A 17,220-nucleotide genomic window follows, 5' to 3' on the forward strand; every position below is an offset into this window, starting at 1 on the left:
TTGTGTTGTCATAAAACAATGCTTACTCACAACAATTGATTACATTCAATATTCTCTTTCAATTAATAATATTTGGATGTAATGCATCTTTAGAGACCAAGAAATGTATTTTTCAGAGTTTTAGATACCATTGGATTGTAGGATGGAGGGGTTTTCGAAATAAGAATAGACCTAAATTAACATAGGGGAGCTTAAGAATGACCATGGTAAAATTTCAATACAATCAATCAGTTGAATAGTTTACATGTGAAATCGTAACGAATTCACTTTCACATTTATACTATTATTATGATTAGGTTTATAAAACTGAGAAAAAACTAGAGTATGTAGTTCAATAATGTTTTTAAAATGTTAAAAAAAGCTATTGTACTCGTATATTTTTACATGTGCACTTATTAAATGTAAAAAGGTATTCAGTACTTAGTGACAGTTGCATTTTTATATAGTATAAAGAAAATCTTTTATAGTTGTTTGTGTGAGTCGTAGAAGCAAATAATTTTGTTTTTAGTAAATAAATATGAATATTTACTACGTTCTACAAGTACTAGACTGGCATATTACAGAGCGTAGTAACATATAATCAAATGAAGGAGAACAAAAAGTAACATCTTTAGTCCCATGTTGAAATCCAGTGTTTCACTTCTATAAGTTAAACTATTAAAGATTGCTTATTAACTCATTGCATTATTTTTAAAACATTGTTAACTAAAATTACCTGTAAATAATATACTATTTACAAAAAATAACTGAACAACAACATTTGCAGTAATGCACCTATTGCTAGTGTTTCTTCTTATGTTTCTTATTTCTCATGAGAATCTTAAAAATTTTCATTGTCTCAAGTTCCTTGCACATTTCCGGGAGAGCCATTCTAAAATATTTGTTTTTGAAAGGAAGCAAAATTGGATTGACATCAAAATCTAAACTGGTCATACTCTCCTCGGAGGCTTCAACCTTGCTCACATCAAAATGATTGTCTGGGTCAGGAAATATAACAGGAAGGTAGAGGCAAATCAGTAAGATTAGAGGACTACACTTGGAGATATCCTCTTTCAGATCATTCCTGGACAGGCGCTGTGGACACCCTAGCTCAGCAAGAGAACTGTTGAGTGTGTGACGATACATCTCCAACAGTTCATACATCCTCATCCGCACTCCATCGTCGGCACTGGTGAAGAACAAATAGAGCAAGTCAATAGCTGGGCTGCAATATCTCCGCATCTGATAGTCAATCAGCTTAACATCACTAATGAACCCTGCACTGTCGTATTTAAACAACATGTTATTTGTCCAAAAATCTCCATGGTTGAGAACATTGAGTTTACTGTTGGGCTTGAACGTTTCTGCGATCAGATCCCAAAAAACTTCTTCGGCACCAATCAGAATATCACCAAACTTTTCACATCCTTTTATCGTTTGCAACACTTTTGCCAGGCCGTACAACCTCATCAGTATTCGAGGTTTGAATCTCTCAGCGTATCTAGGATCGTGTGTATACACGGTTTCAACACCATTTCGCTCTATAGCTTCAGGATGGTCACGTTTGATAGCTACCGAGGCTGCATGAAACTTGGCCAACGTGACCAAAACTGCTTTTGCATGCTTATAGTCTAATCTCTTAATGGAGTCACACATCATGTAACCGGCCTCTTTTAAATCATCCATTACTAAAACTTCGGTCAGGGGAGAAATGTACCTTTTAGGTGCCACTTCCAACTGGGCGATTTCCAGTATTTTTGGAATGATCTCATCATACATGAGGATTTCATTGTCTATCAGAATACTTTCATTGATATTGCTATTTGCTAAAGGTGCTTTTATAAGAAAGGACCGAGTCTTGATGTTATTGTTGCTACTAACACAATACTCTACCAGCACCCTCTCTATGGTACTCATGTAGTGGCAACTGCTATCCACAGCAGGCTGAACTTTGCAGCTGATGACATACACAGGACTGTGACCTCCTCTTGCATCCTCATCTGACTGGAGGATACTGACATAAAATGATTTATCAAGCCAGGGTGAATAGATTGCCATTATTCCTAAAAAAGAAGATTAAGTCAGTTTTTTATAATATTAATAATATGCACATTTTTTGCTTATTATTACTTATATCTAAATATATACTGTACTAAGATGCACGAAAATATGGTATAACTTTTTCTCTTCATATAAAGTTCATTTTAATTTTATTCAGAATTGGAATCTAAGCACCGTTTCCAAACTATCCAAAAATATCAGAGAATCTTTCAGCCCTACAAGATTTCAATTGTATTGTATACAAAGGTAATATATAACGATACTTTTTATGAGTATGCAGTCTATACTAATTTTTAAACAATCTTATTAAAGGCTATACAATTTTTCAATTTAAGTGCTCTTAATAAGAAGAATGTTCTTTTGACTAAAAATGTGTTTAACCCCTTAATTTTTTTATTTTTGTACCCTAAAATATCTGGTTTTACTTAAATAATTTTGCTGTTTTTTTACAGAGACAGGTTTGTAGAGTTTAGATATGTACTCTTTTATTTAAAAAAGTTTATTTATTGTCTTTTTAAAATTTTGTATACATTAACTATTATATTTTCACAATCCGTGTTCGTATCATGACATAAACAAAGCAAATCGTCTCTTTGTCCATAGGATATTTCCATGGTACAATAAACACTAGAAATAACACCATAAAATACAGTTGGAGGAATTTAGCTGTGCTTGTAGGGCCCAAAAACTACCCTTTCAACAAATAAACGCTATCTGTGTGGCGGGTTGCGTTTACGTGCTAGCCGCTGAGATGAAGGCGCAACAATCTCTTTAACGACTTTAAACTCACGATTTAGATTTGCAGATTAGTATTGATATTTTCAAAAACACGTTAAAAAACACTATAACCACTGAAAAACAAGGGTAATTCCTATTATTGCTATTATTTGGTATTCTCTTATTATTTAATTCCACCACAATCAGCATTGTCGCAAAACAGACTGATTTTAGCGAGTGTGATGACTTATTTGGGCCAATACGACTCCTGAAAAGAGGGTTTTACCTATGAGTCACAGGAAATGTTTTCGGGACGCAGCGCATAATGCTACCCCGCCACCCCTCACCACACACTCAAGGTCACGTACGCAGCTAAAGTCCTCAAACTGTACTTCAGGATGACTGACATGCAACACAACACAGTAGCTGTTTTACAAGTGTTTCTTGTTCAGTATTATGGCAGAACTCAGAATGAAACAGGAACAATATAATGTCAGAAGCACACTTTTACGCAATCACTGTAAACATAATATTACGTCAAAAGCCATTAAGAGGTTAAATTTTAAAATATGATTAATTTTGTTTTAAAGAATTTAAAAAAGTAAAAATCAATGTATATGGAACTTTTTCATATCAATTATACATGCTGAATTTTATCATTTCAAACTTTATGTTGGTTTCTACTGTAGTTTCAATTATATACATTTTGTATTTAGCAGTAATAATTCACAAAGACTTCTAAACTTTTTGTGACCAGTGATATCTTCACAAATTTTTCAACTGCTATTGGATCACTCATGCCAGTGATTCGATACCTTATCAAGCAGTTTATGGTTGGGATCAATAAATCTGGTACAGTTAAACAGGGCGGTATCTAGGTCAGACAATGCCTAGACCTCCCATCAATACCCACAGTTACAATGACACCCAACCATAAAGATTAAAGAAACTTACTTTCAAAGCTTTTGAACATCAACAGAGAGATTCAATTCTATTCTGTTATGTGTGTAATAAGCTTTAAATATTGAACATTCAATCACCATTGTTCAAGTTTTGTATCAAATTAAAAATATTTTCAAAATTGTAGGTTTTTAATACAAACTTAAAATCTTTAAATATTTTGTAATGTGGTATTAACAAACTAGACACACTTAATTTTTAAACTAGTAAATCATTATATACGAGATAGAGTAAAAAAGTTTCTGGAATCGGTTTATATATTGAACAAAGTTAAAAACTTACAAATCTATTTTCCCTCGAAATACTCTCCTCCTGCACCAAGTACCAACACACTTTTCCCAACATACATAAAGCTGTTCAAAACACTTTTGTGAATAATTTTTTTTTTCAACGTTTTCAATCACAGGAATAGGAAGAAATTGGTTGGCACCAGGTCAGGCAAGTAGGATGGATGTTCTAGCGTGGTAACTGGTAACACTGTTCTTGGCTAGATAATTACGCATTAAGAAAGACCGACGTGCAAGGGGATAATCATGAAGCAAAAAACAATTGTTTCCTACATTTTTCAGAGCATTTCCTTCTGATAGCATAGCATCTCTTAAGCACCTAAGAATTTCCATATAAAGTTCTTTGATCACTGTTTGTCTCTCTGGAATGAACTCATAATGAATTAAATCTGTGTAGTCCTAAAATACTTTTATCATAACCTCTTGCTTTTTTTGTCCAAGCAAAATTTTTTCTTCCTTGGAGATATTTTTATTTTCCATTCAGAGGACTGATGTTTTGTTTGAGGATCATATAAAAAAACACCATGTTTCGTTACCAGTTACAATTTTATTCCTAAAATTCACATCTGTATCAACCATATTAATTAACTCACCAGCCATTAACACTTTATTTCCTTTCCGGTCATCAGTTAAAATTTGAGGAACCACTAGCAAAAAAAAAAAATAGATGAATGTTCAAATGATCATGAAGGATCCATGTGGTAAATTTACCACAAATACAATTTCATCAATTTTAGTCTCCTGTTTGCTTGCACAACTTGCCGTATTCACTCAATATTTTCATCACTGGTTGCAGTTGTAGATTATCCACTATGAGAATTCTTCACAAAAACGTGACCTTCACAAAAACGACATTCACAAACTAGACTGGTCTTCATAGCCTCGTCTCCATACACAAAGATTAATAACTCAAGAGTCTCACTAGGTGATTTTTGAAGCAAAACACAGAATTTAATGTTTGATCGCTCTTCACAAATTGCCATTTTTTTAAATCCAGAAAGTTAACTTGCAGACACTCAAAAATACTCTCCATAAGTAAACAATAGCAACTGAAGGATACCAACACTACAGATATTCTCTTCCTAGGAGTAGTAACAACTGCTGCAAAACAAATTTCCCACCGGTGCGAGTGTCCTATGCAGTAGCGTAGCCAGAAATTTCGTTCGGGAGGGGGGGGGTCCGAAACCGGGGGATCCAGGGAAAGTTTTGTGTGTTATTTGCCAATGAGTTCACTGGTAAAGGTAAATACCAAAAATATGGGCTTTAGTAACTACGCCTTATAGAAAGTGTAAAGATGTAATAGGCAAATTCAACTCTCACAGCAATTCTAGTACCACAAATTTTCTTGTATAGCTACAGAAACTTTACAAAGTTCGATTCTGGCCGAGTATAAGGCACCAAAGTGATGTTGGATTCACTGGATAAGAAAGAAAAAGAGCAAAACAGAGCTTCACTCAAGCGTATAATTGATACAACTATATTCTGTGGAAAAAATGAAATACCACTTCGGGGACATTGGGCCACTGACGGCCGAAACCCTTTAGAAAAGGAGGGCAATTTTCGAGCGTTGCTCGGGTACAGATCAAACTAACGGTCGGAAAATGCACCGGAAAAACTCTACTGATTAGAAGTTCGGCTACTTTGGTAAGCCGATTGAGGTATTTATGAATGAGTTATAATGACAATTTTTTGTATCATTACACTGTAGACGAGTAGTATATAATTATCGGAAAAAAATCCAAAAAATCACTTTCGGTCGGAAATAAAACACCTGAAAACTCAAATGATTAGAACTTCAACTACTTCGGACTTCAGTTAATGAGGTAAACGTGGTATTTTTGATTGAGTTAGGACGACGATTTTTTTGTTATCAATAAACTTTACTCGACTACCTATATAATTATCGACGAAAAATCACTTCCGGTCGGTAAATACCGAAGAAAAGCTCTACAGATTCAAGTTTTGACGATTTTGGATTTCACTGGTTGAGTGGTTGAGGTAAGAGTGGTATTTATAATTTTGTTAGGACATTGATTTTAGGTATTAATTCAACGCCGACTAATACATATATAATTATCGAGAAAAAAAAACAAAAATAATCACTTCCGATCGGAATATACCAAGGAAAATGAAATAATACCTCAGTCAGTGAAATCCAAAGTAGTCGGAACTTCTTACCAGTAGAGCGTTTAAAGTGTATTTTCCAACCGAAAGTGATTTTTTATATTTTTTCGATAATTATATACACGTCTACAGTTTAATGACACTAAAATCAACGTCGTGACAATTCTAAGCAGCCATTTTACGTCCCCAAGACGAATTTGAACGAAGTGGTCGCTAATTTAAACTGTCCAAGTCCAAGTCGGGTCGCTAGGATGGCCTCTGGGCGCTCCTCCAGGTCTGTGTGCAGTATCTGAGCAGTTAAGCTCAATGACTTGCCTGTCAACTGGAATAATTTGCTCCTGCAGCAATCTAGCAGCTGGTCGGTGTGCCACTGAGGGCCACTGCTTCATTGAAGAGCCGGGTGAGGGCGGTCAGCTGCGCAGCTATTTCAAGACGGCTTGTAGGCTGCTCTGGGCGGGGGGCGGCTGCTTCTGCTGCTGCATCAGCTGCTGGTGCCTCCGTTTGTTGCGGCGGAGTGGCTGGTGTAGGTGGCCACTCTAGTTTCTGCCTGGGAGTCGCCCTGGCCTCTGTGTGACCGGAAGGTCAGCCAAAGATGCTGGCGGGCGATGAAGTCGGTTGGCTGGGTTCTGGGGTTTCCTCCGGCGCTTCTTCTTTTGCGGTATGTCGTCCTCAGCTTCACTCTCCGATACGGAGTCCGCTAGTGACTCGTCCCGCGCTGGTTGCTTGGGCGGCTGGGCCGTTGATCGCCTCGCCGCTGGTTTGGTTGGCCGGGACTTGCGGACTAACTGGACAGCTGCCGCTCTGGCCTCCTTGTAGGCTGGACACCCACGATAGTTGGCGTTGTGATCGCCGCCACAATTGCAGCAGTGACCCTTCTCCGTCGAGACTTTGGGGCAGTTCATCTTCAGATGATTTTCCCCGAAGCGGACGCATTTTCTCGGCCTCCCGCAGTTTCCGGAGCCGTGGCCAAAACCTTGGCACCGGTAGCACTGCGGCGGGCCGACCGGCTTCTTGTAGACAGTGACTGAGACCCTGACGTGGAGCAGGCTTGTCACGTTGTAGATTTGGCAAGCCCGCTTGGTGTCAGGGTTCTCTCGCTCACTGTCCCTGGTCAGAGTGATCAGCCAGCTCCTGGTAGGTCCGGGCTGTCCGAAGTCGTGCAACCTCGTCGACGGCGAAGCCCTCGTCAGTTAAGACATCGAAGAGCTCCACATCATCGGTGTCGGGCAGTCCGCTGATCACAACCTTAAGCGATCTTTCACGCCCAAGTTTGTGAGTGTAGAAGGGCAGCTTCTTGGAACATAGGTACCGCTGAATTGCCCTGAAGTCCTCCACGGTGGTCACTTTCAAGCGATAGTGAACACCGCGGAACGTTGTCGTCAGGCCGTCCCGCGCCAACTCCTCCAACTTCTTGGCATAGGTAGGCCAGTCCGGAACACTGTCCAGGAATAGCAAGGGTATCCCTTTGCTGGAGCAGCGACCTTCTTAGGCGCCGAGCTGGCAGGTGGAGAGCTAGGCCTCTTAGCTGGCTGCCCGGGGCTTCCAAAGGCACGCTGTCCCATCTTCTTGAAGATGTCACTCATGTTGTTCCAGGAGTTGTTGACACAACGAGTGCTTGATGTCGAATGTTCGCCGTGTTACAATTTAGGTTGCTTTGCGACGTCACGTGACCGCGCTCTATAGCAATACCATGATTAGACTACACTATCCGAAAGGCCGAGCCCAAAAGTATCGTTTGATACTTTATGATTTAAACGAAAGGACAATATATATTTTTAACAACGGTCACTTTAATCAATTAAATCAATCAATTTAATGTTTGTAGACAAGAGTAAATGATATGAATCTCCTTTTTTCTCCTACTCCATGCTTTATTTTTTAATATGTCTTAAAATTTTATTTTTTAATATGTCCGGACCCCATGGACCCCCCCCTTTGCTACGCCACTGGTCCTATGTAAATATCTAAATCGATTCCGGGAATTTTTAACCTCGTATACACAGATATCTAATTTTCTTAAACATTCACTTTGGTGGTATTTGAGGAATCAAAACACATTTAAATAAACCTTTGAAAAACATTTTTTGCATTAAAATAAAAAAATACTTTAAAATGTATAGACTTTATATAAGAAGAGAGGCAAATAACGAAATACCACATTGAAGAACAAGGGTGTACCAGAGAGAGTTTGGAGAATTAATACTGGATTTCTTTGAAATCCTATAATCTAACTAGCTTTAAAAATAACAGAGTGAAATGTGTATCAGTATGGTATTTTTAGTTATTAATAATGTTTGTATATTTTATTTTTATCCTGATAATAGTAAAAACTAGGTAACATAATACACCACATGTAGTAATGATTACATAAATCTATATTGCACTATTTTCCTCTGAAATAAGATTCTGGTCATGCTCTTGGAAAATGAAACAGATGAGCTTCCACTTCACATTGCTCATATATAGAGCATTACTAATAGCATTATCAGTAATCAACTAATTAATGGAGGTCATTAAATCCGATGTTGCCTAATTTTATTGTAAGGGAATTTAAAATGAGCTTAAAAGATTTAAATATCTAAATGTTTTATTTTACCTTGAGGATCCAGGGAGGGCAGATACCCTGCTCCCCCACACAATGGAGAAATATAATAAAATCTTCTATTAAGAATATGTGTGATTCACTTACATTTAATTTATTTTCAGTTTTACAAACTCAGATAAAAATGGAATAACAAATTTAGGAAAATTATACTGATTTAGGAATGATATTGCTCACATCTACTCTACCTTGAGACCACAATGTGAATCCACAGGTAGCTGCGATCAAGCAAGTGCTTTGTGCTAGGTCATATTATATCACAATAGTAGTGACTTATATGAAGTACATAAGTGTTTACTATTTATAAATATACAATTATAAATATTATTATTTATAAATATAAAATTATCTAAATTTAATAATTGTTTGGTTAGGCAGAACTACCTTTATTGTTATTAAAAAAATACAACTAATTGATAAATCTGTAGGCTTAAGATTATTTATTTACATCTGTTTATAAATTTATTGTTGACTTGATTACAATACCAAAAAAAACTTTTACTTTAGCTCCAAAAATCAAATTTTATTATTTTATGGAAGAGAAGAAAATTATATTCATTCAAGTATATCTAAAGTGTAAGAATTGGGGAAAAAATAAACATGATATTCAGATAACTAGAACATAGCAAATGGAAATAGAGTTGCTAAACAAAGCACGGTGGTGTTGTGAATTTGAAGAAACTTTCAATTCGATCTAATCCATTTAACCTCTTCCACTTGAATAATCTGGAGGCTGTTTTCACTTTCAGATTAATTTAACTTTATGGTAAAACTGCATATTTCACTATTTTGGTGTTAAAATATAATTTATTTAAGTTCTGTAAAGATGATGATTTTTTATGTGTAACAAAAGGGATATAATGTTAGCATGTACACTAAAATGTGCACCAACACAATCTCTCAAAGAATTAGCCTTTGAATAGACAATCATAATAGAAGACCATAAATGAAAACATAAAAACACATGTTAGCTTCAAACTAAAACTAACTAATTTTTATTTATTTTGTTCAGCACTAATTCTTTATATTTCATAGTAATTCCCCTCATGCGCACACATTATTGGAACAGTCATACACTTACCTTATTACTGGTTGTTTTACCAATACATCACATTCTCATGTATTTTTGTAAAATTTCCGTAAATCCGACCATGCCTTAAGTTAAATTTTCATATGGTATAAACAGATTTTATTCTTAAGCTTGTCCATCCTAATTATGACCCCTCTTAAAATACTAGAAAATAATTTGATGTAAGGCCAGCCATCTTTTCTTCACATGATTTATCCATTCCAAGGACGAGAAGGTGAGTTTATTTTATTAATATACCATGTTATATACATAGAGGTTAGATATGTACATACAGGTCACAACATCCTCTTCGTTATCTAATAATGAAAATGAAATAAAGTTAGTTTAAAGTACATTACATTTTGTATCTCTTCCCCAAATATAAGCAACTCAAATATGTTGATATGTGGTGAATGAATGAATACATGAAAGAATATAAGAAATCTTATCCAAGGACATAAAATAGTTTGATGTCCCTATAAAATATCACAGTCACTTCAAAATTAAAGTTTTGTCTCTATTTAAATAGTAAATAAATAACTTGGCAAAACGTTCATTACAGAATTTGTTATTTATTTTGAAATTATAATGGTATTTATTTCAATATTTCTCAAAATTTGTAAATGGTAACCTTCTTTTAATAACCTAACTAATGAAAGCCTGTTAAAGCAGAATAAAAAGTTAACCACAGTTTACAAAGATTGTATCTTGTTCCATTAAAAGATAGTAGTTAATTTAAGATTCGGGGGTTGAAAAATAAATTAGATTTATTTTGGAAAAGGGAAAATTTATTAATATTACAAAACAAAGTTTTAGAATATAATATAATTTTCAGAATATTTTAATTCAAATTTCAGTTAATACTGTTTATGTGAAGTTTGTTCAGTTTGAACCAAATATAGCATTTAAAATTATTTAAACATTGACCATTTTCATGGCAACATAATAAGTGTTTCATAAACAAGATTTGAACTTCAATTTTTATGTTCCATCATTGTGGTGGCTGATAGTATGGAAATTATTCAGTTTTTTCCTTACTTTTGAAATGGGTTCAGATAAAAAAACTTCAAACATTACTTTAAATTCTAGAATGAGCATCTTCCAAACTCTTGCTATATTTTGTATTACTATAAAGTTGAAAGGGTTACTTTATTTATTTTCTGAAAATTTAAATATTATACATTTTCTAACTTGTACCACAATAAACATTTTGAAATACTTATATACATCTAAGTACCATCTTCAAATACTGCTTTCCAGTGTTAACACGTTCATGATAACAACTTGTTTCTGGACTTTTATATTTTCTGTCCAACTTTTCAATAGTAATAGCAAAAAAATTTAATCAGTTATTTTGCACTAAAAATTTGAGAACAACAAAGAAGGTGTGTATGCTTCTCAATTCTGCATAAAATAAAATTATTTCAATATTTTTTTTCAGTTTTGTTCCTTGCACCCCAAGAAGTACTTACGAAAATCAATTTACCTTAAAAATTAAGCAATTGTGTGCCCAAGGGGGTCTGACTTATTTACTTAAGTGCAGGATCAAATTTAACACACCACTAAGACAGGCAAACAATAAAAACGCAATAAGGAAATGCATAGCAATGTGTACCCTATCAGGTGCATGAAGCACTTTTGTAAAAGCCTGTTGTGAACCTGATTAGGTACACGATGGCAGTTGTGAAAGATCATGTGTATCCAATGGGGTACGTCGTCATGAACATGTTAATGCTGAAATCATGCCAAGTTTATCGAAATACATGCATTTTGAGTGTACCCATATGTTACAACTACATGACACAATAAAGTGTTGTGCACGTCATATGTTACAAATGCTCACAGAGTAATTCATCATGGTCCAGGATCAGAGAAAAGTTTCATTGTCTAAACAAACGAACTGGTTTTTCTTTCAATCTTTACTACTAATCATCATAGTATTAAACATATATACTATTGGATATAAGGAAATAAAACAAAGAACTACTGTACTTATAGAATTACTGTTTCAACATTGAATCAAAACATTGCCCCATTTCTGGGTTCTCATTGTTAAGTACAGGTAATAAAAATCAACATTTTAAAAACTCAAATTAAATATGCTAGTAAACTGTTATACCAACAAATATCCTTCCACCACTCCATTAATGAGGCAGCAAGATGGCTGATAGTAAAGTCCTCTAGTTCTAGGGTTTATATGGGTTATCATATTGTGTAACAACAAATTATGCTTCTATAGTAATAGGTCAAACAGAGCAACAGAGCTCTCATGAGATTTACGAACAAGATAGTTTTTTTTAACTGCTAAATATTAGTGATTGTTGAAAATGTAATTCAAATTATGAAGACGTAGATGGATCCGGGGAAGATATATTTACTATTTTCTTTCATGTTGGTAAACTTGTGTTCTCTTACGATAGAGCCAAAGTAAGATTTATACGTAATGCAAATAATTATATAATATATATAAGGTTTGTTTGGATTCAAGATTTTATTGATCATTAAACATACAGTGATATAATAGATTTTGTTAATACTAATACATAATATTTTTTAATACATTAATGCTCTCCCCCGTTGCTTCTCTGACTGTAAATGTCTATTATTCGCTGATGATCTTAAATTATACAGGCCTATAAAAGATGATTTTGATGTTTACTTATTACAAAATTCTTTAGACCAGTTGTATTCTTTAGACAATATGCTGAGATGATAAAGGCGGCGGGCCCATTGGGAATTCAATGGTTGTACAGAGTGATGAGAGTGATTTGGAAGGAAAAGAAGATACCAGAAGACTGGAAAATGGGAATAATAGTGCCGATTTTTAAGAAAGGCAATAAGCAAAAATGCGAGAATTACAGGGGAATAACTTTGTTGTGCCATACACAAAAAATTTATGAAAAAATACTGTTGCAGAAAATTAGACCAGTACTGGAAGAAACAGGAAGAGAGGAGCAATGTGGTTTTAGGAAAGGTAGGTCAACGGTGGATGCTATTTTTGTGATGAGACAAGTGTTAGAAAAGAGGTGGGAATACGGAAAAGATACAATGGTAGCGTTTATAGACCTACAGAAGGCATATGATAAGGTACTGAGAGAAAGGATATGGGAGAGTATGAGAAAGAGAGGATTGCGTGAGGGAATAGTAGAAAGAATAAAGAACCTGTACGGCATATGTAAAAACAGGGTAAGAATTGAAGAAAAATATACAGATACTTTTAAAACAGAGAGAGGAGTAAGGCAGGGAAGCATATTGTCACCTTTCCTTTTCAATATTATAATGGATGAAATTATTCTAGAAGTACAAGGAAACAGAGGAGCAGAAGAACTTAAGACAATAGCATATGCGGATGACATAATGATATGGGAAAATAGGGAAGAAGAGTTAGAACGAGAGTTAAACAAATGGGCAAAAGTGGCGAAGAAATATGGTTTAGAGATGAACATACAAAAATGTAAAGTAATGAAAGTAGAGAGAAGGGATGGAAATAACAAAGACGTGTTAGTTGAAGGAAAAAGACTTGAAAAGGTGAAGGAATTCTGTTATTTAGGAAGTATCATAACAGATAGGGGCACAATAAGAGAAGAGATAGGAAACAGAATATGGAAGAGTGGAAAGTTTTTTCAATATGGTAAAGAAGATTGTGTGGAGTTGGAACATTGGGAAAGAATCAAAAGTATTGATGTATAAATCTTATTTCCAACCAATTTTATTATATGGAGTAGAGACGTGGACGTGGACTAAAAATGATTTAAGCAGATTGCAAGCTGCAGAAATGAGATTTTTAAGAGGGATAGAGAAGACTACAAGAAGAGATAGAATAAGGAACGAAATAACTAGAGAAAGATTGAAGGTAGTTTCACTGCAAGAGACAATGGAAGGAAGAAGAATACAGTGGATGGGGCATGTGAAGAGGATGGGAGATAATAGAATGCCTAGAATAGCACTGGAGAAGGAGGAAGGAGGAAGAAGACCAAGAGGAAGACCGAGAGGAAGATGGGAGGACCAAGTGTGGAAAGACATAGAGAGAAGGGGACTACAGAAAATACAGGTGGATGAAGAGGAGACCTGGAACGATAGACTAAAGTGGAGGAGGCTGTGTACGACGACCCGTGAGAACGGAAACGTCTGACGATGATGATGAGAGTTCATTTATTTATGTTGTGTAAAGAAATTTTAATATTAATTTGTGTAACTGCCAGCAGTTTAGTTTAGTTTAGTTTGTTATGTAAAGTTCATATTAAGAGTACATTAATTTTAGTTAGGATAGCTGTTTTGGGAATAATTGAAGGTTTTGTACTTTGTTTGTGCTATATCATGTCCTGTAGCTGTCATGTAAAATTGAAAATAAATTAATAAATAATATGTAATATATAATATAAGACAATTTTTCCTTTTCATCATGTGTTAAATTCTGTTTTTATCTACTATGTTTAAGTAAAAATTAAAAAATTGAATAATATTATAAATAAAGTTTAAATTTGTATATATATATATATATATATATATATATATATATATATATATATTTATTTATTTATTTACCATCTATAATATATATATATATATTTATTTATTTACCATCTATAATATATATATATATATATATATATATATATATATATATATATATATATATATATATATATGGTAACAAAATTAAAAACAATGAATAGCCTAGATACATCACATAAAGTATTTATACAACTATATACATTCCTTATCATTTTTCCTTGTGTTCTTATTATGTATGTCAGATCTAATTTTATATTAATGCAAATTTTCTTTTACGTTTATTAGACAAAAATATGTATACAAACATGGGAGTGCCTTTATTTTCAATTCCTTGAAAACAGGAAAACAAAAGTTATGATTGTATATCCTTTTATAATTCATATTGCATATTTTTGCTACCTAAAAACTTTTTTATGATGGTAACCCTGAATCCTTTTAACAAAGAGGCAAAGTAAAATCTCTAAGAAATGCAAACAAATTTGGTATGTCTAAACTAAATTAAACTACTACTATTGACTATTTATAGAAACGATATGTTCTATGGTAATATATTTCATCCAATAATAATATAATAATATTAATTCATAATTAATAAATTAATAATATAATATAATATAATATAATTAATAAATTCATACAAAAAGAAAAAAATAACACATACATTAAATTCAATCAATTAAAATGAGGACATTTTATGATTCAAAAAGGACTCACTCAAGCCAAAATCACTATCTATGCATACTGGCTATCACCACACAGTATGTCTGTCCCACAATTACAAAATGTGTAGAAGGTTTATTTTCTTGTAAAATCAAAGCTATATCTTTCTGTAAAATGCATTTAAAACCTTGTTAGAATCCTACATGAATTTTATTTATGTTTCATTGTTTTTAAGTTTAGCTAACTTCCAGTATAGCAAAATACTTATTTTAAATAAAATTAGCTGTAAGCCCACTAATTATTTGCCAAATTCTTTTTAAATGATGATTAGACCAACCTTTTCTATCATACGTTTTAAAATATTTGAATAGAAATGTTAGTAAATGGTATTTTATAAAACTATATTTAAAATGGTATATTACTTTATATTTTTAATTATATCAGATTGGTAATGATTTGAAACTAAGTTTAATAATACTTTAAATGTTATAAATAATTAAATATAACTGGGTTTGATGTTATATTCAGATGTCATGAAAAGTAAAATATAAAAGTACTGTATATTTTGAGTGTTACTTCTCGTGACTGTAGGTAAAATTTATGTAGGATTTTCTTTGAAATCTACCTAAAATGACATGCAGCTTTTTTAAGATGATTATTTCGAAAATAAAAAAACCGATACAACGAAGAATCAAAAGGGCCTGTATAATGGAATGAGTCTTACCTACCAATATAACAAAGTAATATCATATCATGTGTTACTTAGTCACATGATAAGGTGTCATAAGATTAATTTGTTTATTCTGCAATTTTCTAATTTTGATTTTGTTTTCAAATTTTGTTACCCATGAAACCAATATAAAAATGATAGAATCTTATTTTTTTCCTCTAATTTTGAACTTTTTACCCTATAACAAATAGAGTTCCTCTGGGATCAGAAGGAACCTATGTACCAAATTTAAGTCTCTAGGACATTTCTATCAAGAGTTGTCACACGGATGGACAGAGAGACAGAAAATGACACCATTTTAAGAAGGAATTGTCAGGTCCTTAATAAACCTTCGAAAATATCATAAAATGTATTTTTGATTAAAATCCAAAACATTTCTTTGGAAGGTAATTCTAAAAACCTCTATTTTTTAGAGAGGTCGTTCAAACTCTTATTAGCCCGATCCTTCATCTATTCCAAAGCTCCAAAGCTAACCTGAATATTGTTAACAAAATAAGGTGTTAAGGCCGTTTCACACACCGCGGTCACACTATGTCACATTACATCACGTGACAGATGTCGCGTGACAGATGTACAGTTCACACCGCCACCGACGTCTGTCAGATACTGGGACATTGTTTCTGCTCTGTCAGTCGGTTTAGTTGAAGCAGGTAACATATCAAGTGGTTCGTGGTGCGATAGCGCGTTTACTAAAAATGTGCCTTGGTTGGATGACGGCGATAGTAGTTCGAATAGTGAAGAGGAACTCATGCTGTTGTATTTGGTTACAAACTGAACACACTGGGTGCACACTATCAACCACTAGAACTACTTACTATTTTGTTCCAGTTGCTCTGTTATTTCACCCCATGCTGTGTCCTTTAAATTGCTGTCTCTATACGCCTCCAAATCTGTATTCCACAGCAGTGAACGCGTTCTGACAGCTTCAATTAACTGTTAATAATAATAAATAACAAAAATAGCTATCCAGCTTCTTGTAAAGAGTAATGTTACCGCACGAAACTGCGCAACAGGTTTGGTCATGCGCGCGGCGGTGTAGCGAGCCGGTGCGAATGCGCGCGAGGACACAAACGTCGACAGATGTTTTGAAAAGATCGCTCTCGGAGTGATTCCGCAGATTCGTCTGTGGTGTCTGTGAGGTTCTGCGAGGTCGGTGTGAATTACAATTACACCATTTAAACTAGAGAAACAGATCTTTTGAAAAATCTGTCATTTTACATAACGTGACATAGTGTGACCGCGGTGTGAAACGGCCTTTAGTGGGTCACAATGGGTGAAGATATTCCTAAATAGAAACTATCATTCAAAACAGTGTTTTTGTAACTGTTTGTTGATTATTGACTGACTTTACTTATTCACCCATTACTATCTAACTGTTCAGAAAAAAGCTTTGATAGGGTAAAGTTAATTATTCTAAGATAACCATTGCTAATCAGAATGGTAGCTTTTTATTATTCATGAAAGAGCTTAATAGCTGTAGTGGCGTAGCCAGAATTTTACTTTGGAGAGGATCAAA

General features: G+C 34.0%; 1 protein-coding gene across 2 annotated transcripts in view; it reads right to left on the reverse strand.

The window, feature by feature from the left end:
* The window catches only part of LOC124362432, a 22,183-nt gene continuing 4,963 nt past the window's right edge, over window positions 1–17,220 (reverse strand). For both annotated transcript variants that reach the window (XM_046816927.1, XM_046816926.1), the window contains exon 2: window positions 1–2,042. In XM_046816927.1, the coding sequence (XP_046672883.1) occupies window positions 781–2,037 (1,257 nt within the window). In that variant the 5' untranslated portion in view covers window positions 2,038–2,042 and the 3' untranslated portion in view covers window positions 1–780. The remainder of the gene's footprint in view (window positions 2,043–17,220) is intronic.

Source organism: Homalodisca vitripennis, chromosome 5, assembly GCF_021130785.1.
Source record: "Homalodisca vitripennis isolate AUS2020 chromosome 5, UT_GWSS_2.1, whole genome shotgun sequence".
NCBI classification, from domain to species: domain Eukaryota; kingdom Metazoa; phylum Arthropoda; class Insecta; order Hemiptera; family Cicadellidae; genus Homalodisca; species Homalodisca vitripennis.